The sequence below is a fragment of the Plasmodium inui genome (genome assembly GCF_000524495.1).
Source record: "Plasmodium inui San Antonio 1 unplaced genomic scaffold supercont1.37, whole genome shotgun sequence".
Taxonomy (NCBI): Eukaryota; Apicomplexa; class Aconoidasida; order Haemosporida; family Plasmodiidae; genus Plasmodium; species Plasmodium inui.
In genome coordinates, this window is record NW_008481871.1 from 39,127 (window position 1) to 62,645 (window position 23,519).

A 23,519-nucleotide genomic window follows, 5' to 3' on the forward strand; every position below is an offset into this window, starting at 1 on the left:
GTCAATATGCATACTGTACCGAGGCGCTAAGAATCCTTAATGTGAAAAAGGATTATCAAATGTGGAGTAAATGTCCTTGGCATATGTATAAAGTGAAGTGCGAAATTCTCGTAGTGACTTAAAGATAGATTTTACTCTAAGAAGGAGATCATATTAAAGAGGATATTCATAATGTTCTATTATGATACAAGACATAAACACTGTATAAATATACACTTGATTTAGAGAGGGAATACCATAAGTATTAATGGACAGCATTATGGACGTCTCCGTCTGTACTTAGTAATTCTAATAGGTAATAATACAATTTTAAGTTGTATGCATGAGTACCACTGTTGTTATAGTCATATTGGAATCTCATTTTATCTTTTGTATTATGCGTATCGCAGCATGAATAACGTTTTGGGGACATATGTGAGGATTAATGTGGGAATTAGGCATTAAGGAGGACAAGATAAAGAATCTGTACTTTTTAATTTTGAGCGGAATATATGCTCAGATTGGGAAACGATTCGACAGGATTTGGGAAGTTCCCTGTAGCTTACGATATAAGGAGGCTATTCACATATGTTCTATCTTAATTGAACCAGACATCAGGGCAGAGTACCCTGTTGATATGTTGCTCTTCCTGCTGAGTCCTGCTATAAAAATGTCCTCTCCAAGATAGATGCAGAGTGATTGCAAAGGAATAGTAACACATCTTTAGTCCAATTATTTGAATTTAAACAGTATATTCTGCTTCACGGAATGCATTGTAATGAGAATTAGTTAGAATATGATGTGGTTTTTTGAAGAGTGCGACACTTGATGTGTGTAATTTGAAAAAATAAAACGATTTTAGTAAATGTCATCAAATGCGGAGTCCCTATTCGTTGTGTTAACTGTGATTGGACCCCAACTGAGGAAAGTATAGTAAAATAGGGCAAATGAGGAAGATGCCAATCGCTTCTTAGAGTGACCCTTACATGTAAATTCCTGTAGAAGTTAATAAATTTCATAAGGAGCCTTTTAATGGGAGAAGGATATTTATAAATTTCCCGTCATTTTCCGCTTCCCGTGTTCAGTTCTTTCTGATTCATTAGTTTCCGTCTATTGTTGATCGTTAACTGCTTAAGGTATTTCTGGAAACTATTTTTGCGCGCTATAAGAGTAAACACATGTGCAATGATACCCTGTTAATAATGCATAGCGGGAGACGTGCGTGTGCGAGGAAAAAGAAAGAATTGCAACAAATTAAGTATAACATATATCATGTGGTGTCATTGAACTGTATAGAAGGCGTATATTATGGGATTTATTTCTTTTCGGAAGAGTGCCTCCTCGTTGGAAGCTTATGAGGGCTCGGTTATTTATGGACCGATTTCATGCACTGCTGAGATATTATGAAGTAAGAAGAAATACCTTGTTGGCATGGTGTTCTGAATTATGTGGATCACCCCAAATATACCCTTTTATTTTATATGATATTACATGGGGGGACACTGTTAGAAATAATATGTGCGATAAATTAATTTTTATCTATAATTTCTTCGGGATTTATCTTATGCAGCTGAAGATAACAAGAGATGCCGGCGTAATTTCTATATTTCTTACATCATGATAACAGGATGGTAAAGAAAGCCGTTGAGTCAATGAAGTGTACAAACACGTCCTGTTGCAGAGAAAAAAGGTTTCATCCATTGCAATCTTTTTAGAATTTTTCACACTGCATCACATAATGAGACATGCGAGAAAAAAAAAAAGACGGAGATGCATTACAGTGTGCCATATCCCGTTTACTACGATTTATATGTCATGGTTACTCTATGTACAGCTAATGCTGAAGTTCATCGCAGAAAAAGGATCACAGGCCAGGAATGCATGCGAATATAGTATCTACGGAACACTGAGTAATATGTGAGAGTCGCCCAATATGCTATCCTGACCTTGTGAAAGAGTCATTTCTTATTATTTTTCACTAGTTCATTACGTGACTGAATCTATATTTGTGGATATTTAGGAAGAGGAAAACGGCAGTAATTCGTCGCATTATAAAATTCTCACTTCGTAAGGGCCGCGGTAACATTATTTGCTTTACGGTTTAAATAATTTTATGTAACTTGTATTATATTGGAATGTTGAGCTGACAGTTTATATTCTTCTGATGCGCAATGCAATTAGTTGGATGGTAGCTGGTCCAAATTACACCAATTGTGGTATTGTATAACGTGTAAGGTGTAGCATAACAAGAAACGTATATTTACGAAGATGTCAATTCTAGCATAGTGAATGTGGATAGAATATGTAGCCGCCACAATTTTAAACAGCATAGAGGGTTCCAATTAGGTGGGGATAATGTGAAAAAAATTAAGGTTGGAGACCGTTCCGTCTGTTAGTTTAAGCGAAGTGATAATTTTTCCTTGCCATGCCATTTATGTATGCCCGCTGATTGGTATAAATACCGAGAGGCATTTTCTTGGTTCTATTATCTCCTTATCCGTTCTCCTTTAAAGGCAGATGGGTTTCCCAAGTAGTTCGCGAGACCCAAGTCTAAAGAGAAAGATGAATACGGGTAAATGTGTTCCTATAAGGATTCTCCCAGTAACGAGATCTCATGTCTCAGGAGTGGAAAACAACGGACAAACCATTACAGATTCTCTAGGAGGGACGTCAACATTGCTGTTAACATGGCATAATCCATTCACCAGACACGGGTAACAAAAGAAATGTATCTTAAACAGTTGGACAATACAGTCGCGTTCAAATTACCACCGGAATTACCTGACCTAATTGGGGAAGGATACATGAATCCGCCGTTGAGACATTAAATATTATAGTCTTCACATAAAACTTCGAGAACAATACTCCGTGCCTCATGAGGGGATACATGAAATTGATTGCCCCATATCGATGGAAACAATTTTGAGATTAAAACAATGCCAACGTTTGCATATTTATTTATTTCAATAAAGGGGGGTGTCTCCGAAATACACATATCATATAGGCGTGGAGGCATCCATATGACATGTGTTTCCTCATGTTGTACATAAGTAATGGGTATTGATAATAAATGCTGTGTAGAGATCACATGAATAATAAATGGCTTCTGCCTTATACACACGCCTTCGGTAGCGTCGTATACGGATGAAAGGATTTTTAATTATTTATAAGAATCTGAGACCGTCGAGTTCTAATATTGCCTGCACTGTTTATACGTGTATCTAATTTAAAAGCACTAACACATTTAAATATACAGCAAACATGAGCACTTCATATAATCCATTATTGATACAAGTAGACAGGAGAAAGAAAGAAAAGAAAAAAAGTAAAAGGAGACATGAAGACATCAATTGCATGGAAGGTGTGCCATTACTGTAAAATTAAATACTTAAAATATGTTTCCTCTTTGTATTCATGATAAACATCGTTTCTGTCTCTTTCCGCCTATCTATGGTCAAATTTTATGCATGGAAAAAGGAAAGAACGCATAAGAGAAAATGAAGAAGTAGAAGTGGGTCACATGCAAGGAAAAATTTTGTGGCATATGTCCTTTGAAGAAGCCTTCTCCTCAGGACATCCATGTGTGTTTTATTGTACAAAAAAGGAGCATTTTCTTATCGGTAACATTTTATGTTTATTGGGGAGCATTACTTTTTTCGCGATCACCTTCCTGTGTAGCGCAATCGTTATGAGACACCTTAAAAATTAGTAAGACTGGATGAGCATATTTATATGAGTGCACACTTTAGCAATTTCTCCATGACCCCTATAATGGTACATATACCTATATATACGTATGTATACATCTATATATATGTTTGTGTCGTAATATTATCTTGATAAGTTGAATAAGGCTAATATACTCCTTGTAAGCAGTTATAATAGCACAGGCGCCACACCTTGGTGTACTGGAATGGGTTCTGCACATTGTAATAACCCACATATTAGAATATAATGTTGATTTCGTACACATGGTGAGCTTTACGGGAGAATTGTTCCCAGAAGTGTGTGCGTATTATTCCTGGTTCCTTTTTTTTTTTTCTTCTTTTTTCCATAAAGTTCGCAATACTCGACATGTCCTTTATTGGTGTGTACTGATTGACGAGTGAAACTATACCGGCTAACTAGAAGCCGAGAGCACAGGCAGGGTTCTTTCAGCATAGAAAAATGCCTGAAGTTAGACACAAACTGTGAGACAGATTTCTGCTAAGTATACAATTCATAATTAACTGAAGAACTTCATAGTTATCTATCTGGATAACACTACGCCAATTCATGTCAGTCTGGTATCTTTTTAGAGGAGATATCGTTCAGGATATTGAGTTCAAAAATCAAGTAAGCAGCCGATAATGGTGTTAATGGAACTGTTAAATTTATCACTACATCAGTTTAATATTAAATAAGGAACAGATCCATTTTGAATAAAGAGATTAACTAAATACGAAGAAGTATCCGGGTGAATGATAGGAATTAAGCATTCTTCACGGTACAATAAAATGTGGACAAGACAAGATATTTCAATAATTATATTTAAGAGTTCCTCTTGTCCAGTTACGCGAGCCGTCTACTACTAGAAATGTGCTAACGCGGTTTGATTAATTTGGTCCAGGGAATTAGATACTGTAAGCAAAATTTTACAGAAGAAGGGACGGAAAAATACGAGTATTTCTTGCGTATGTAAAGCAACACAGGATACAGCACAATCAAAGTATGTTAATCGCAACAGAACCGTAATCGGTAGGAATCGACGAGAATAATGATCGACCAATTGATTGTGATTACCCCCAAATATATATAATACAAGAGCAGGCAAACCTAGTGAAGGAATTGGGGGGGTGGTTATAATATATTACAGCAAATATATCATAGAGATTAAGAGAAAACTGCAGTATTGAATCATGGAAAGAAACTGAGAATAACAGATGTGTCAATACAATCCAATTCTCCTTTCTGCATATCATGAATTGTAGTAAACTAAGAAAGAAAATACGACATTCCTCATTTGCATGTGTTAAGGGAATCTACATTATGGGTATGAACTGGGGATTCATCAATTCCAATAGACATAAAGAGCATATTGGCCAAAGAGATACAGGTAATTTACATCCCTCTATACATTGCTATGATTTATTGATAACAGCCTATGTTTTTTTGATCTCTTTACACCTTACCATGGGACATATACCCATGGATATATATATATAAGTATACTTTTTCCCTTCTATATGTGGGAATAGTTCATGAGTCATAGAAATAAGGAGTGTTAACCTGGTGAATTATGATGCCCCTCTGGCGTCATACAGGAGAGGGCTACCCAAAAACACAACCAGAACGAAAAAGAATGGTACGGATGGTTAAACATCTTTAAGCACAGGGAAAAAGTAGTTACCAGTATATGCTGATTCAAATTAGAAGATTGTTCACTTGGCATAAAAATGTGCCCCTTTAAATTACACAATTGTTCATAAGGGGCTTCATCTATGCATATATAAAGAGAGTAATGGATTGTTGAATTTGAACTGGCATAATATGAGTTCTAATTGCATATTGACCTTTAATTGTATGATAGATACAACTGAAAGCCTGCTATGGCGCTTAGATTTGTTCATCCCTTTTTGTGGAGACTCCTATGAGTGCAATGGAATACAGATAAGAAGATCAAATGGCTACCGCGTGAAATGGTGGGCCGTCGTGTTTATATGGTTTATCTTATAGTTTATTTTTGTGAATGGGTTCTCATGGCCCATCCTTTTTGTGAATGTGTTTTTTGATGTTTCGATATCTTCCCCTGTATCCCCGTGCATGTAGCATTGTGCCTGTGTATGTTTTCTCATTTTTCTGCATTTTTATGAGAGTTTTTTTTCATTGCGCTTCTTTCTTATAGATGCGTATTCATGTGGGCGAATTCTGCGAACGTGGTTTGTATGTGGCCTAATTTTGCCAACAGGGTTTCATGTGGCCTAATTTTCGCGGACGCCCTTCATGTGGCTTAATTTTTTGCGCACGCACTTCCATGTGGTGTAATGTTTCCCGCACGTGCCTTCAGGTGGCTTAACCTTGCCAAAGTCCTTTCATGTGCATCAATTCTTGCGGGGGGTCTTCTCATGTGTTATATATCTGTCGCACGCGCGCTGTTTCGGTTTGCTTCATTATATATATTTCTCTATTTAATTTCTTCATGAGGATACACCTCCTTGCAGCATTTCTTTGACGAAATCTTCTTGGAGGGTTCCTTTATGGTGGCATCCCTCGCAGCATCCTTATGAAGATACCACTTCCTATGGCTTCCTTATGAAGATTCGTTTATCTGTTGCATTTTTATCACGATTCTTTCTGTGTCTTTTTTCCATGATGATGCTTTCTTTTCCTGCATCTTTATGATGCTTCCCCTCTTTGTCAATGCGCCGTCCTCGTGCCATGTGACTGTGATGTGTACTGTTTTGGCGCGGGACTCTGGTGCTGCTCGTCTTTGTTGCATTCTTTTAAGGATTCTTATATGTCGTATGTCTCTATTATAATGCTGCTTTGTGTTACATTCTTGCATAGCTACATCCTTCATGTCGCGTCAATATGAAGATGTTTCTGTGTGTGGCCCCTTTTTCGGGATGCTATTTCCTGTTCCATTCTTATGAAGTTCTCTTCTCTCATGTTGCGTCATTCTGAGGTATCCTCCCTTGTGGGGCACCTTTTTTCCTGAAGATTCATCTTACCGCGTTGTATTTTTAATATATTCTTTCGCTCGTCATCCTTATAGAGATGGTTTCTTCTGGCGTGTGACTATGAGGATTTTTGTTTGTGTTTCATTTCTTTCCTCACGATATTTCCCTTTTCGGGGGACGTGATGAGATCTGTTGTGGCGCGTGATTCTGAAAATTTTTCCTTGCGTGGCATATTTTCTACGAAGATTCCTCTTACTGCGTTATATCGATGATATTTTTTTCTGGGTGTCTCATAAAGATGGCTTTTCCTTTTACCATATAACCGCGAAGGAATCTTTTTGAGAGGCATTTTTCTTTATGAGGATATTCCTCTTCCGCGGAATTGTTTATGATGCTGTCTCCTCGCGGGATTCTGAAGATATTGTTTTGTGTCATTTGTTTTATAAGTATGCTCTTTCTTCCTGTGGCATCGTCAAGATGTGTTTGTGTGTGTTATTTTCTCTAGGATGATTCTTGCTCTTTGTGCTACTGTTAAGGTTTGCTTTCGTGTGTGATTTTCCCTATGAAGATGCTCCTCTTCTACGGCAAGGGTCAGAGGCTGTCTTGCTCTTTATCTTCTTTATGAGATCCTTCCTTTTCCTGGTATCTTCAGGAAGTTCCTTCGCCGTATCATTTTCAAGATATTCTTTTGCCTCGATTATTGTGAAAATGTCTCTTTCTGTAGGATCATTATGAACGGATTCTTCAGCTGCCTCCTTGTGAAAGTGCCCTTGTTACTACATCTCTGTTGATATGTTGTATTGTACGTGGTTGTTGTTTATTAGGATTCTTCTTCCCCAATATCATGATTGACGTATTTTTTTATTTCTCTATTTGGAATTGTTATGAACATATTTCCTTCTGGGAACTCTTTATGAGGATCCTGAAATATTTGAAATGTAAATTTCATAACCCTACCGATGTTGTAGCATTACGAGACAGGAATAATATACCCATGTGTGAAAGGGCACCTTTATCCCTGGTGTATTATTACTTCAGAAGTGATGATGTCCATCAGGTACTATCAGGTAAATAGCCGTGTTACCTAGTTAACCCTGTTAATTAAACAGCAGAGTCGTGTCAACGGTAGGAAATTTCTTGGAGTGTTATTGTAGGGAGGCTACTCACCTGTGCGTAGTACCCCTATTTTCCAACTATTGACATGCTTATCGTTTCGTTACATGAAGAGGACAAACCCGCCTGGGGTACTGTTCTTTGCAGAATAATCATGTGTATATCTAAGGGGGGTGCAGCGCTGGGAAGTACGTATAAGACTGTTATAGGAAGGGTATTGATTTCCATGTAGTAGTTTATGCGAAGGATTCAGAGTTTACACTTTCATTATATGAGAAACATTATTCTATGAAGTACATGGATATACCAGGAGAAATATTGCCTGAAGATTATTGAGGTATGAGGATTCACGAAGGTGAGGAGGGCACATGTTCCGATAATACCGTTATATCAGAGTACTAATGTTTCACCTATATGGATGAGTTCGAGTTCCATTATACTAAAAGTACCATTACGTGCGAAGGGCTGTGGAAGGATGAGTCCGATTCTCTTAGGAGCACTATTATTTGAACCATACGAATGTGCAAGGAGTGCATTTCTATTAAAAGTACATTCTTGACAATAATCATTTTATTTGAGGAGAACTACTGTTATGTATAGAACGATGTATCATCATAAATAAGAGATTCCCCGAATAGCATTATGTGAGGTTTCTTGATCTAAGGTCAACGGCTCCATTATATGAAGTACAGGTTTGTGAAAATCCTGTGGATTACATAGAATACTATTTTTTGAAGAATATTGCTACACCCAAGGTACTATAATATGCACCATACTTCCCTGTGTGAAATATTGATATTCCATGAGTTTGATGATTTGGAAACCACTACTCCGTCGAGTGTATAGATATTCCAGCAGATCTATTGCCTGAGACATACTGATGTGTATTCATTCTCATTGGTAAAGATTGCCCAATTCCTCATAGTACTGTTATATGAATGTACTAATGAGCCAACTATCTTCATATTTGAAGAGTACTGTTGTCTGTAAATCAAAGTCGAATAGGAGTAATAAATAATCAGAAGCTAAATTCTCTGAGCCATCTCACGTGTGTGTAGTATTCTTATTTGGAAAGCACAATTGTGCAGTGATAATCCATGTCTCAGAAGAGGGATTATTTAAAAAATTCCGATATACGCAGTGTGCTCTAATATCAGAACCATTATTCTATTAACCGTAGAGATAAACACGGCGTAGTATATAATAAATTAGAAGTATAATCCCCCAATCTTACCAAAGCAATAGATAAAACATTGAACGCTTCGTTATTTAAGTAAAAGCCTTGTTCCTACTACACTGATATCTTCCCATATGCAATAACTTATTTTTGAAAGGGTTAAGGTCTCCGCTGTAATATGAGAACATAACAGTTTTACCAAGTCCTTTGATGTATCTGGTGTAACATGGTTTGACCAAATGCGATTTCCTAAAACTAATATTAAACCAAACCTACTGTTGTCCCTTGGAAATCCTCAGGTTCCATAACATTAATGTCACCAAAATAGCTTTAACAAGAGAGTACAGATATCACTAGTATCCCAACCGCCCATCATTTTAGCCAAGAGGCAAGGGAAGGATCAAGTAGAAAGAGTTTCCCAGATGAAGTTGGTACCTCCAACATGAAACGCCCTTGGACAGGAATATCTATTCCAACAGAGAAGTGAATCTGAAGGATAAAACAATCTAAATCACTTAACCGTATCACCCCGAATAAGGATGAAGCTGAAAGGAGACATTCGCACAAAGAGTAGATTCATAAAACCGAAGAACCCAAAGAGAAAATAAAAAATAAGAATTTCTAAGCAGGAATAGGAAAAGAACGTCCAATCGCACAAAGAAGAAAAGCTGACCCCGGCCTAACAACCTTAGAATAAAGTATCAGGAGGCATATTAAAAGAGCCCAATACAAAATCAGATAGAAGCTAAATTGTTTGACAACATCCCTGTCTCAGCATACACACTAGTCTTAGGACTTACCCAACAGCATATTTAGGTACAGGATTTTGTCTCCTATATTGGTTAATGTTCCAGATTTTCTCCTGTTTCTATTATACCTTATGGCTTAGGTTAGAAGCTCTACAGTTCCATCCCCTGATCTACCATGTAATCTGCTATAAACCACTCTATGATCTAATACCAAGAACTAACTAATTCTTTTAAGGAGAATTATTTTTTCTTTAAGATTTTAGCAGCTCTCTTACCCCCTCTTTGGTTTTCATGCGATTCTAGCCCCATTTCTGATCAAGTTTCAGGAAGCACAGACAACTTCAATGTCACTAGGATTACAAGAAGGGTCTCCATTTTTATAGTATAACAGCTCATTAATATACAGACTAACAGATAGCTACCTAGCCCCCTTATACTCAAAGGTCTGACCTGAAAGATTATTTTGTCCAATGTATCTGATGTGTTAAGCTAATTTGGAATGTAAAGATTCCAATTAGTTAAACCGAATTCCTCATATAGCTTTGCTTTTCCGTTTTCCTATTCCTTTCCTAATTATCCCCAACAAGCCGATAAAGACAATTTATGAAGTTCAAAGCACCATGAGACTTCTCTTTATATATAGTAGAATTTTAAAAATAAAACAACTCCTTAAGAAGCCGTAACTCCTCCCAAAGGAAGATTTCAAGATCTCTATTGTAAAACCGTCACCCCGACAAGTTATAGATCATTTTCCCAATCGTCAACTATGACTAGCACCTAAAACAGCTGCTTAAGATGAACTCCTAAAGATAGGTACCTCTATATGTAATGTAACCACAATCCTTCTTAAATTGAAATAACATATGAGACAAGTAGGAGGAGATATTCGGTCACTCGAGGACAGAAGAAGGAAGGAACAACAAACCCCCCCACTCCAAAGTCCCAAATCGTGTAGGAGTAAGCAGAATAGGCACCCCAGCCAGAGGGGGGAGAGACAAATCAGCCCAAATCAATTATCAGGTATGAAGCCACTCTCCGAAGCAGAAACAATCTTAGAAGGCATATAAGGGGAGTGTAACAACAGAGGGTATAGTACGTTACAGATATCCGAATCAGGGTTTTTCACGAAACAAGGAAACCGAAGCTGCCCAAGGGCAAAGCAAAAGAGACCATTCAGTCAACTCCCCCCCAGAAGGGGCAACTCAATAATTTGGAACAGGCGGAGCTAGAAGCTTAAGAGGCTCCCAGATGAGGGGCTGAGCAAACAACAGAAAACATGGACAAAACCTCTCTCAGCTTAAGAGAACTATATCATGAGAAACAAGCCAACCCTAAGAGATCGAGTAGCGATCAAACCCAAAGAAACCAAAAACCCCAAGACTACAGGACCCACCGGGGAGGACAATGTTCTGGACCTCTCCTTAACAGCGTCCATGAGAATAAACCAGTTGAAAAAGGACAGAGCCCCGTCGAAACGCGGGGGGACTCTTATCTTAAAGATACAAACCGAGGAAGGAAGCTCAAGGTAAGAAGACACTGCCCATCAAGAAAACAGGCCTCAGGTCCCAAGAATAGGAGCTAGAAGAAACAACCAACCCAAGAAGTCAACATCAAATTAAGCCTTCGAGGGAACAGGCAATACAGGAAGATGACTAGTTAAGGGACAAGTGAAGTGAGGCCTGCCGCAAGAGCGAACAGGAAGGAAAGGGGAGCATCAGCCCCAACTGAACCAAAAAGGAAGCAGCCAGGGTGGGGAAGAGCCACACAACTCGCAGCAACACGCGCAAAAAATCTCATCTTCTCCTAAGGCTAGGCCAAGAAATAAAAGAAAGACCAAGAAGATGAACCATCAATCCTCCGATTCCCACGAGAAGAAACGGCCAGGAGCCTCACCACCCCACGAAGGTTGAGTCATGGAAAAAAAGCAAACAGAAGGCAGGAGCCAGGAGGGTAGACGGGACTATCCACCCCAGACGATAACCGGGCAGGCAGGATAAAGGAGAGGCATCTCAAGTAGAGGCAGCAGTCTAATTGGAGCCAACGCCTCAAAACCCCAACCTACCAAGAGAGGGAAGCACCAAATAAGGGCGAATGGCACAAGTAATAGTCACGACATAACAGGAGGAAGGGTTCGGGCCTTAGGGGATCTAAGTCAATTCCTGAAAGGGAGACAGGTCAGCAAGCTCAGAACAAGGGAGGGAAACAGGGCGGCAAGGAATTAGGTAAACTCCCCAAGAAGGAAACCGAAAGGGGAGAACCTAAAACAACCCCAAGAAGGAACCGAGGCAGGTCATAGAAAAGGATAGAAGATCAGGCAGGAGAATATCCAGGAGGAAGTGAGAGGACCCAGCCAAGGAAGGAAACAGCTGGAATCCCGCAAAGGACGGGCTACCAAACTCTCTGAGGAATACAGCAGAGGCCGACTCCAGGCCAAGCTATAAAGTCGACAAATTCCTCCAGCTACCCGAGGGAAATACAATACCCATCACCACAAACTAGCATCCACAGACAAAACGGGACTCCCGCAACGGCTCAGACGAGGGGACAGGAGAATAGAAAGGGAAGGATCACCAGCAAATGGAAAAGTCTCTGAAGAACCCAAGGGGACCCCCAAAGAAGGAGAGGATGCGCCCCGACTTATCCAACAGAAACACGAAAAGATACTCGAATAGAATTGACCCTCACCAAGCAAGACGGAGGAGGTTCATTTCTCTGACGCATCGACAACCAAACACGCCAGAACACCAACCAAGGAAAGGATCTAGACCCAAAGAACAATTGACAATTCGAACGGCGGAGAAAGAGGAAAACTCCAGGGAATACCCGCAAGACTCGCCAAAGAGGCAAGCACCGAGGAGGCCAAGCAAGAAAAAGGCCCCCAAGGACAGAGGAAACCGCAGAAAGGCAGCTCCGCAGGTAAAGAACCAGGAAGAGAAAAGGAACCCAGATAGCCAAGGATCAACTAAAAGACGAAAGGGGAACCATAGGGGAGGCAGCGAAACAAGAAGGGAGTCCGCCGACATAATAGTGAGTGACCAAAGAGTCCAGAGGGCCCACAAAAAAGACAAGGAAGCCTTGAAAGGAGGGCCGCCACAATCCACTTAGTTCAAACACCAGGCTCTCATTCCGAACAGGCGACCACCGAGAAGAGAAATTAGCATCGTCAGGGGGAACGGAGCAGAAATTAAAGAACCAGCCCGGCTGTCCTGCTACGATAAGAACTACCAGGACTGCGTAACAGACAACCAAGTGACCTCGGCGGGGTTAGTGACAAACAATCAGGCAACAGAGGAGACGTATGCAGGGACAGAAACCAATAAAGAACAAGGAGGGGATCTTCGAACTCGAAGAGGGAAGCAGGAACTCGCAGGCGGCAAGACAGAAACAGAAGGAGTGGGCGGGGAAAAGGTAACAAGGCAGGGGAAGGACAGGAAGAAGGAACAAGCAGGCAATCCCAGGGTTGAGGGAGGTACAGAAGGAAGAAAAGACAAACACCAGACTGAACGGATACAGATCTTGTCAGAAGTGACCTAAAATAGAAGAGGAAGCAGCGACAGAAGCTTCGGAACCGCACCGAATTTCATTGAGATCCTAGACTCAAGGATCACGTAAGCTAGAGAAAATTGCAAGAGAGGAGCCGGGGGGGCTGGAAGGGAGGCAAATGCAGTAAGGCTGAAACTCACAAGGACAACGGGTCGTCCCAGGGGACCAGAAGGGTCTGAATGATTCCCCCAGAAAAGGGCCTACGCCCAGAAGAGAGGAAAGGCGGAGAAGAGAGCGAGTCCGAACAGGAACCCGTAGGACAAAGATACGGCAACGGGGAGCAATAGGCATAACGCGGATCCCCAGGGGCAAAGGGGAAAGGTAGCAGGAACGTTCGGAGCGAGAGTCAGGTCAGAGGCAAGGACCAGAAGGGGAGAGACCACAGGCAACGACAAGCAGGGCACGGGGGATCAGGGACCAACGAGGGCAAAAGGAACCAAGGCAAAGGAAAAGGCAAAGCCAGACTGAGCCCTCCCAAAGGAACGAGGGGAGGAGGGCCAGGAGCCAAGGAGATCATAGAGCCTTAAGCAGGGGCACATCCGGAGGAGGGCTCCGGAGAAACTAGTATCATCAGCGGAGGGAATCAAAAAGTACGAGAGGGCGTAGATTGGGGAAGGGAGTATAGAGGGAAATAAGAAAAACAGATACCGAAATTTCTCGGGGCCTTCTGGGCGAGGGAGGACGCAACCGTACCAAAGCACCTCAGGAGGCACGAAACCGCAGCACCCGTCTGGAGACAATCAGGGAGAGGGACTAATTGGCGCGCGAGTGGGGGGCGGGGCCGAAGGAACAGAAACTCTGGTGACTAAGGGTCCAGACCGTCGAAGGAAAGGAGGACTCTCGAGGAAGTTTGAGCCGGAGGACCAGGGGAGGATATATTCCAAGAGGGGCAGGATCACAGGATGGGCAACTTAGGCTCCGACGAAGAGGATAACGGTCAAGGGAGAACCAGGTTCGGAAGGGGGGCAGCAGGAAGGAGCTAAACACCGAACCTCGGAGCCCGAAGCCGAAAGGAGCAGCAGAGTGGGCGACTCATAACAAGACTAGGATGGGGGGGAGGGGCAAGTCCTGAAGCAGGAGAAGAGAAGTAGAGTCAGGAATAGGAGTTCGGGAAACTGGAAGTCGTTTAGAACAGGAGAGGCCGAATTCGAAGCAAAGAGCGGCTCCCATAGGATGGGGAGGAGGGAACAGCCTATAGGCGTGGGCCAGCATCAAGACCAAGTGCACCGCAGAGTAGGCGTGCGAGGGAGCATGACCAGAAGCTTAAGAACAACAAAACGGGGAAGGCCAACGGATATCCAGGCGGCAGCAAAGGAGACGAGGGCGGTAACAAGGGGCTAATTCTTAATCGCTAGGGCAGGGAAGGAGCACGAGCGGGATGAGGAAGAGGACAGCTCAGGATCACCAGCGGGTGGCAAGAAGAGCGAGAGAGCATAGAGGGGAGACAGAAGAGGGGCAAGGGAAGAAGGACACTTGCGAAGCGGAATCGGAGGCGAATAACAGGACCCAAGGAACCATAAGCGGACAGGAGGCGTCCATAGATCAAAGGGTCAGAGGAGGAGGGGGAAGCAAAAATTTCGACGTGACAAAAAAGAAGCCAAGGCCAGACCTGCGACGACACCCGTTCAGAGACGCCGGCCAGGGGGTCAAGAGGGAGTAGATTGAAGGCAGAGGGAGCTTAAGAGGATAAGCAAAAGGAAAAGGATCGAAGCGGTAGATAAGATGACAAGTTTAAAGAACTATCTGAGCACTCTAATTGAGTTAGCCACTGATGCCGAGGAGGGGAGCGGGGGAGGAGGAATCCGACTACGGCTGAACAGAGGAGCGGGAGCTAAGCCGAGGGACGTCCTAAAGGATCAAGGGACCAGATGGAAGCAGATCTTAACAACAGCAGGGACTGAGTGTCCCGTGACAGAGCAGGTGAGCCTCATGTTATGCAAAGGGCTGGAGAGATGGTTTGGGGGATTCATTCAGGAACAAGGGTCCAAAGTAGTGTATCGGGAGGGAGGCTGCAATGCCGGCACCATCGCCGCCACGAACGCATCTAGGGACCTTATTAGGTGTCCCTACAACAGCAACAAGGAAAACTGGCAATTTTATGATCTGAAGACGCCACTATCACTGGGGAAGGCAGAGACGAGAACATTTATAGTCTGTCGGGATATAATAGCAATATTTCTGACAGGCTTAGTGAATATACACAAAAACGAAGAAGCTTGGATAGAGAACACATCGGGAAAGGATCCGTGCCAGTGTCTATATGACTGGTATAGGCAATGGGGAGGTAAGGAAGCAGCCGAAAGGGTAATGGAGTTACTTTTTCCAACAGGAGGGAGATTAACGTTAGGAGGATCGTCTCTACAAATGACCGAGAAACAAGCAGACAAGTGGTGGGCCATTCTCCTTCGGGGCGTTCCACTAATGGTCGAAGGCTTACAATGTTCTAAAGACCCAGAACACGAAGGCAAATATACGACAAGCTGTGTGAGATATAGGCAGGACAGGGAATGTCACGCTCATCCGCCTGGCACTTGGAATCCAAACATTGCGACACAGGTAAAGAGTCTTGCCGAGCCGAGCCCACGCAGGAGCCAATTATGCGTGAGCGACGCCAAAGTCCAGCCACAGCACCTCAAGGGGGAGCGCTTTGGAAGGTTGTGCCGATGCTATAGCAGGAGAGAGCAAATCGGTTGCAGACGCCGCAACAGGCGTTGATCTAGTAGCTGAGCAGGAGAGGCGGATTAAAAGATCATCCATGAGCGAGAGCAGCGTTGAATTAGGCGTTCAACCCTCCTCAGAACTCTACGTGACGAAGCGCCGATTGCAACCCCCCCCCGGGACGGGCGCGGGGTGGGGGGGGGACTTATGGTTCGCCATCCAGACGCTCTGAGCCTTCCGACGCAGCAGGAGTCTCGGGTGCGTTGGGCCATGCAATGAGAATAGAGAACAAATAAACGATAATTCAAAACTTCTTTAGGGATTAGTTCTTGAGACGGGGGAGACAACGGACAAGATACAAGAGAATTTGGACAAAGTAATAAAGGAGCAGGTGGACGACCAGGAGAGGGATCAGCCTCAGCAGTGGGGGGTTTTGGACATCGTGAAGGTGGTAGTAGGAGCGGGGATTTCTGGAGGATTTATCCCATTAGCTTGGTACATGTGGAGGAGGATATTCCGTAGACCCACTAGAGTAAGATCGCAGGAAACCAAAACCTTGGCGTATGGGAACCGCCTTTTCAGCTAACAGGATTTGCCCCCTCCCAGGCAGGTTACACGTGGGACTTCTCTTCAATAGGGTAAGGCGAGCCACTGACTCAGCGGAATTTGGAGCAGCCGAAGGAACATTAGAGGCGAGGAAGCGGATTATTTGACACAATCGCTTCTTCCTCGCTAAAGGGGAGGGAGGAAAACGAAACAAGGAGCTCCAGGTAAGAAAAAATGCATCAGTGGCAGACTTTATTTTTCTCCCGACTAGCGGGTGCGGAGGTTGAGAAAAAGAAAGAAGAAGCAGAAGTGGACCAACCACTTCGACGGTTGAGTATGGGAGACGATCAAGGAGAGTCTAAGAGGAAGGTACGGGGGACTACCAGAAACCAGAAAAAACACACTTGCACGGAATTCATTTGGGAGCTTACAGGACTCTGGGCGAAACCCTGACTTTGGTCCATCTTCGTAAGCGGCGAAATACGGGGACAGAGAGGAGAGGGGACCACCTGCTGTCATCAGCAGTTTAGTTCCAGGAGACAAGAGGGGAAGATTTTTGAGGGATTACAAACAACAGACACAGTGTTTGCGACTTAAAAGTGGAGGACACAGGGACCTTGAGTGGGCCCCAAGAAGTCTGGTATCAACACGGAACCTGAAGGGATCCAGAACCTCCCCGACCACCGTAAACCTCTGATAATAGGGGGGTGGGGACCCAATTTGGTCCTAAGGACCGGGCATTTCATGAGCTCTTGTTTAGAATTTAATTTCGGGGGAGGGAGAGGACAAAGGGGATGGGACCATTGACCATGGAGCTTTAATTCTAGAGTTGGGGATCTACAGTTTATGAATTAGAGGGTAGAGGCTAGAGTCCAGAGTTGGGATTTTCCAATGAGCAATTGGACGTTAAACCCCAACACTTCTGTAATGGCACTCTGGGAATGATTCAACATGCCATTTACGTGGCAATTGAGGGTCCCGAGTGATGCGGTCTCTTTGGGGAGATCTGGATTAGCTGTTTAGGTCCCTTCTGAGTTGTTGGCTCCTCCTCCTAGGGTCCGTTGTTTGTTCCTTAGGAGTTACTTTTCCAGTTTAGGCTCAGGTTTCATGGCTCAGGCTTCCTGGTTATCCTTAGTCTTCTGTGATTCTAGGTATTAGTAGTTGGGCTTCAGGGGGGTAGGCTCTAGGGGTCAGGGGGAAATGCGGCTGTTCGGGGGGTTCAGGGTTTATGGCTTAGTGTTGGGGGTGTTGGTTTCGGGTTTTTAGCCTCTAGTTTTTAGCCTTAGGGTTTAGGGGTCACGGGTCGGTTCTAGGGAGTTGTTCTAGAGCCTTAGTGCCTCGGGTTTTGCACCTTACGCCTACGTTTCTAGGGTGTATGGATTTGGCATTAGTCTCTGTCTTTGGTCCCATGGCTTATTGTTGAGGGCCTAGGGTTTATTGGTTATGGTGTAGGGTTTTGGTTGAAGGCTTCAGCTTTCTGGGCTGTTTGTGCAGGGTTTACGGGGTATATCGCACGATTTATGGTTTCGGCTTTAGTGTGTTGCGAGTAGGGCTTAGGCTTTATATTTTACGGTTTAGAGAGCAGTCTCGTCGGCTTATGTGTTTCAGGGCCGTTTTTACCTTTAAGTGTAGTGATTAGGGGTCAGGATTCAGGTTGTAGGGGTTATGGTTTTTGGTCTTTGTTTTAGGGTTCAGGAGGTGGGGATTTAGGGCGTAGTTTTTGGAGTCAGGGATTGGGGTGCAGTGGTCAGGGTTTAGGGTTTAGGGTTTAGGGCTCAGGCTCTAGTTGGTAGCCGTCAGGTTTCATGTTTTAGATTCTAAGGTTTCCTTGTTCAGGGTTTAGGGTTTAGTCCTCAGGGGTCAGGATTAGGTTTGGGGTTCAGGGTGTTGGCTTTAGGTTCCATTGTTTAAGTTTAGGTTCAGAGACTAGGGTTTGTGTGACAGGGGCCAGGGGGGGGGGAGAGGGATTTCTGATTATGGCTAGCTTTAGGGTTTAGTATTTTAGGGTTTAGGGTCCAGGTTTCAGTGCTCTTGTTTCAGGGGGTAGGGTCTATGCTTGAGCGGTTTCGGTCCAGATGTTCTGGGTTTATGGCTTTAGGTTCAGGGGCTTTGTCCATGGGTTTCGATTTATGGTCCCGGGGTTAGGGTTCAGGTTGACGTTTAAGGTGCCAGGTCTTATGATCATAGGTTCAAAATATCCTTTGTCAGTCTCCAGGTTTACAGTCTATCTTTAGTTGTTATGTGTTTGGTTGATTTTTCTTGTTTTCAGGGGGAGGCTTTAGCATTAAGGGCCTTAGCTTGTAGCCTCCTTATGTTCGGGATTCACGGTTTCGGGCCTGTTTTTTAGGCTTCAATGGGATCTTTCTTATTCGTTAGTGTTTATGCTTTCAGGTTCCAGGTTTCAGGGTGTGCGTTTATTTTTCAGGGGTTCGGAATTGGTCTTTTGGATTCAAGGAGTTTCGTTTAGGGAATTTGTTCCAGTGTTTAAGATCAGGGTTTAGTGCTTATGATTTACTGTATAGGCTTCCACCTCCTAGTTTCTATGGTGGAGATTTAGGGTATACTATGTAATGCTTAGGGTAGTAATGGGTCCATGTTTCAAGGTTCATCTCTCAGGGGTTAGTTGTAGTTGCCCGGCCTCAGGGTCTATGTTTAGGGTTTAGCATTCAGGCGTAAGGGTTAGGGTTCATGCTTAGGGTTTAGGATTCAGGGTTTGGGGTTTTTGGTTTATGCTTATTTGTTTAGGGTTCAGCGGTTAGGGATTAGTCTTACGTTCTAGCTTTTAAAGTTTAGTTTTTATGTTTCACCTGCTGGGGGTCCGGCTTAAGCGTCTGAGAAGTAGTTGTTGAACTCGGATTTCAATCTCTATTGTGTTCTGTTATAGGTCCTAGGTATTAGTGTGAAGGGTTCACGGTTTAGGTTTGAGGTCTCTGGGTTTAGATTTCGGATTTATTTCTATTCTTCCGGGGTTTGAGTTTTGGCCCCAGTGTTCACGGTTCAGGATTGAGGTCTGAGTTTCCCGGATTTTGTTTCTGGAGGCTAGTTTGTTGGCCTTCGGTTTTCAGAGTTTACGGGTTAGTTGTTAGTTCTCATTGTCTACGAGCTTGGGGGTCACCAGTAGGGTTTATTCTTTTGCGGGTAGTGTTTAGGGTTTAGGATTAAACGCTTAGTTTTCGGGCCCTCGACGTTAGGGTTTAGGGTTCCAGGGGGTAGTTTTAGGGTTTAGGGTTGATCGTTCATGGCTTAAATTTTATTTTGTACTATTTAGTTCTCATGGATTAGTGGTTATGGTTTAGGTATTATCTTCTTGCGTTCAGTTTTTAGTTGTAATCTTAAGGCTTAGGTTTTATGTTCTGAGGGGGAGTTGTTACCATCTAGGGGTTCCGACTCGGGATTAACTCTGGACGGTTGAATGTTTAGGCTTTGGGGCCAGCTTTACGGATCAATTTAGATCTCAGGGTTGGGCCTTTAATCCTTAGGGTTCAATTGGTAGGGTTTAGGTTTAACATCTTGGATTTATGTTTATTTTTCAGGGTGTACTGTTCAGGGTCTACGATTTAGGGTTTAGTTTTTAGGTTTTATTTATAGGGGGTCGGTGTTTAAGGTCCACGCTTGAAGGTTTACTCTTCTTGGCTATGGTGTCTCCCTTCATGTGCCAGGGTGCAGGGTTTATGGTTCTGCCTTGGATTCCCCGGTTTAGGGTCTAGATCCTAGGGGTTACTTTTAGGCCTTAGTTTCAAGGTTTATTGTTTAGGGCTTAGGGTTTAGTTCTGACACTTCCTTTCTTATGCTCTATATCTCTGCCGTTACGTGCACGGCCGAGGTTTCAGTGCGTTTGTGGCTTCGGATTTTGTTTCTACATCCGCGCCTGGCGGCTCATGCCTGTGGCTTCGGCATCTTGCCTTTTTTCTTATCTTTTAGGGTTCCGAAGGTCAGCTGTTAGCTCTACTCGAGAGAGTTCCCTACTGTGCTTCCGGAGTTTCCCAGGTTGTTATCCTTGGGCTTCAGTGATGGCGCTTTCCGCTTCTGATTTAGTGTTTAAGAGTTAGGTGATATATTCGTCGGTTCTGATTTAGACCCTGCGGTTTCAGGTGCTATGTGTCTGATTTAGACTACTGTGATAGTTTCTGGGTATTTGTATCAGGGTTCTGTTGTTATGGATTAGGATTTATGTTCTAAGTTGTACGTTGAGTGCCGGTTGTGCCGCGAGCATGGTTTTGCTTCGATTTTGGAATTTCCAGAGGTCATAGCTCCTGGATTTATGGTCTAGTTCTCATGGGGTATTGTTTTTGTTTTAATATTTAGTTTTTACTCTTCAAGGTTTAGCCTACAGGTGTCATGGCTTATTCCTCATGGGTTACTACTATAGGTTCTAGTTTTCAGGTGTCCGTACTTGGACGTAAGTGTTGTGTCAATGTCTAGAGCCTATGGCTTATACCAGATGCGTACTTGCATGTTACGCTTGCTTATTTTGTGCTTAGTACTTCCCCTCTATTCTAAATTCCCTGGAGTTACATTCGGAGAGGTATGTTTTGCACTTTATCCGGCATCCCGCTGTAACTTGGTTTTCACGGACGACATTTTCCTTGTTGATTCCGCGGTTTGGTTTCTAGGATTGATGATTTCCTTGTTGTCCCGTCTGCTGTGGTTAATTTCGTGGCCGTATGTTTTAGGCTTAGATTTCATATTGTATGACCTAAGGTCGAGGATTTAGCCCTGTTTATTTAGATTTGGTATCCAACCATGGACGTCCAGGGTTCAGGGTTTGGTCTTCGGGGTTTCAAGGGGGCACCTGGACTTTATAGGGTGGGGGACTCAGGGTTCTGGGGGTGGAGGGGTTCCCGTAGTTTGTATGGCTTATGTTTTTAGCCTTTGAGTTGAGTTTTAGGTTTTAGGGGCTATTCCTAGTTTTATGCCCCCGACTCTGCCTCTATTGTTGGTTGCTCTTGGATTATCCTGTATTCTTTCCTTCTTGCTTTTGTGGAGGCGTTTCTTCTCCTTTACCTGTTAGGCTCAACTTATAATTCTTCCTGTGTTGTTTTCTATGTTGTTCGGTTTAAGGCTTATAATTTCGAGGCTTTCTTTCTCGATTACGACTCAATTTCTTAGGGATTCACGTCCAGGCTCGACGCCTAAGGTGCACATTTAGCCCTCATTTTCATCGTGGAAGACTATTGCGTTAAGTTCAGAGTTTATTCTTTAGGACTTGACTGCTCATGCCTCGGTTCCTATGGTTTCTTTTTATTGTCCCTGCAGATATTATTAATTTCTTAGGTGTCATTCCTTAGTCTGTATCTCATAGCCCAGAATGATTGAGTTTTCGATTTTTGATTTATGCCTTGGAGTCTTACCGTTTTTCTTCCTGTGTCAATTCCGGGGCGTTAACCTCTATGGGGCCTCAGGTATGGCTTATGGCTCAGTGACGATGAAGTAAGTTTCATTCTACATGCACTCCGGGGCACAGCCAATGCTTAGGGGTAGAGATTGGAAATGTTTATCGCAAAAGTAGGTTGTCAGTCGTTGCCCCTTTCTCTTATTATATGGTTTCTATCTCGTACTGCTTAAGCTGCGCTGTTGGTCTTCTGTTTGAGGCTGTATGTTGCTCCCATTAGTGCTTAGGCCTGTTCTCCCTCTGTTACATTTCTCTTTTGCTTAGGTTCCTGTAATTCTGAGGGCTGCAATTTTATGGAGTTCTGTTAAAGAGTATATTTCTCTCTATATATTTTACCTGTACTCCTTGGTTTTTACGCTTCAATTTTACGCAGTTAGGTAGCAGCGTGTAGGCACCTATCTCATTTGTGTCTTACTCAGGCATTGTGCTATCGGCTTATGGAGGTGTGGGATTGTCTCAACTTTTATTGTTCACTCTGTATTCTTTAATACTTAGCATTAATGCTTTAATTCTTATCCCCCCAGTTCGACTCTTGACTGTATTTGTCAGGATTTATCCTCTATGTTTACGCCTCCAGGTCCTTGTCTATGGCCGGGGGGGTTTCTTTACCCCTTAGGGTCTATTAGTACTGTTCGATAATTTATTTTAGGCGGGTAAGATTCACTGATTATACGCCCTTTGTACTGTGATCATCTTTAGGTGTTTAGGATTTACGGTGTAGTGTTTGGGTTGTAGGTTTTGGGCCCTAGGCTGTATATTCCATTGCTCAGCCTCCACGGCTTATCAGTGAGGCCTGTGGCTGAGCGTGTACTGGCACCCTCTAGTCTTTATTTCTAGGGTTAATTCCTTACATATTTTCCCCTATCTCTGTTGGCCGTTTTTATTTCCTATCTCCTTAGGCTTAGGATCTTTTGCCATATCTTGACGGTGTACGGTTCGGATTCCCTGGTTGCGGATTCAACTTCACTGTTTAGGACTTAGTGGATACCTTTAGTGTTTATCGCTGCTTGATGAAGTGTAGGATGGTTCTTGCAGGCCCTAGCTTTACGGTCTATACTAGTTGTGTAGTGTGCACTGCTCAGGTGTATGTTCTATGGTTGATGCTGCAAGATGGTTTGGTTTATTTGGTCCTATTATTCTTCATGATATCTCCCCGGAGGGGTTTGCGTTAGGCATCATGTGCGGTTTTTACAGTTACTACTTTGGGGCGCCATCTTTTATTGCTCCTTCTTCACTTCTTATGTTTCTGATATTTGCTCTATTAATTGGTTTTCAACTTTGAGTGTTTGTGTTGTATGATTTCTTGTGCAAGACTTATGGTTAAGGGCCTATCCTTCCTGTCCCTGGTTCTGTCATCAGCCGCTAAAGTCTATTTCTTACGATTAACCATTTAATGCTGCTCCCTCGGGATTTACAGTTCGGACTTTAAGCATCCCCTCACAAGCATCATTGCCCACTTTGCGTCTCCAGGTTCTGTTCTCCACCCTCGGATTTACTTTATTATTTCTTTCTTCCTGTGGCATCGTGAAGATGTGTTTGTGTGTGTTATTTTCTCTAGGATGATTCTTGCTCTTTGTGCTACTGTTAAGGCGTGCTTTCGTGTGTGATTTTCCCTATGAATATGCTCCTCTTCTGCGGCCTGGTTCAGAGGCCGTCTTGCTTTTTATCTTCTTTATGAAGATGCTTCCTTTTCCTGGTATCTT

General features: G+C 43.1%; 5 protein-coding genes across 5 annotated transcripts; 4 read left to right on the forward strand and 1 right to left on the reverse strand.

Annotated features, from left to right (window-relative positions):
* Positions 1 to 6,633: 6,633 nt before the first annotated feature.
* C922_05086 (hypothetical protein) lies at positions 6,634 to 7,073 on the reverse strand (the record flags this gene model as incomplete). The annotated part of the gene is made up of 2 exons (XM_008820659.1): positions 6,634 to 6,745; positions 6,895 to 7,073. The coding sequence occupies 2 exons, from the start codon at positions 7,071 to 7,073 to the stop codon at positions 6,634 to 6,636; spliced, it is 291 nt and encodes a 96-aa protein (XP_008818881.1).
* A 3,880-nt stretch (positions 7,074 to 10,953) lies between these two features.
* On the forward strand, positions 10,954 to 11,587 carry C922_05087 (hypothetical protein; the record flags this gene model as incomplete). The annotated part of the gene is made up of 2 exons (XM_008820660.1): positions 10,954 to 11,202; positions 11,486 to 11,587. The coding sequence occupies 2 exons, from the start codon at positions 10,954 to 10,956 to the stop codon at positions 11,585 to 11,587; spliced, it is 351 nt and encodes a 116-aa protein (XP_008818882.1).
* A 667-nt stretch (positions 11,588 to 12,254) lies between these two features.
* Positions 12,255 to 13,211, forward strand: C922_05088 (hypothetical protein; the record flags this gene model as incomplete). Its single annotated transcript, XM_008820661.1, has 2 exons — positions 12,255 to 12,704; positions 12,795 to 13,211. The coding sequence occupies 2 exons, from the start codon at positions 12,255 to 12,257 to the stop codon at positions 13,209 to 13,211; spliced, it is 867 nt and encodes a 288-aa protein (XP_008818883.1).
* Positions 13,212 to 14,598: 1,387 nt separating this feature from the next.
* On the forward strand, positions 14,599 to 14,880 carry C922_05089 (hypothetical protein; the record flags this gene model as incomplete). Its single annotated transcript, XM_008820662.1, has 1 exon — positions 14,599 to 14,880. One exon carries the CDS (start codon positions 14,599 to 14,601, stop codon positions 14,878 to 14,880), a length of 282 nt encoding a protein of 93 aa, XP_008818884.1.
* A 62-nt stretch (positions 14,881 to 14,942) lies between these two features.
* C922_05090 (hypothetical protein) lies at positions 14,943 to 16,464 on the forward strand (the record flags this gene model as incomplete). The annotated part of the gene is made up of 2 exons (XM_008820663.1): positions 14,943 to 15,776; positions 16,198 to 16,464. 2 exons carry the CDS (start codon positions 14,943 to 14,945, stop codon positions 16,462 to 16,464), a joined length of 1,101 nt encoding a protein of 366 aa, XP_008818885.1.
* Positions 16,465 to 23,519: the final 7,055 nt, after the last annotated feature.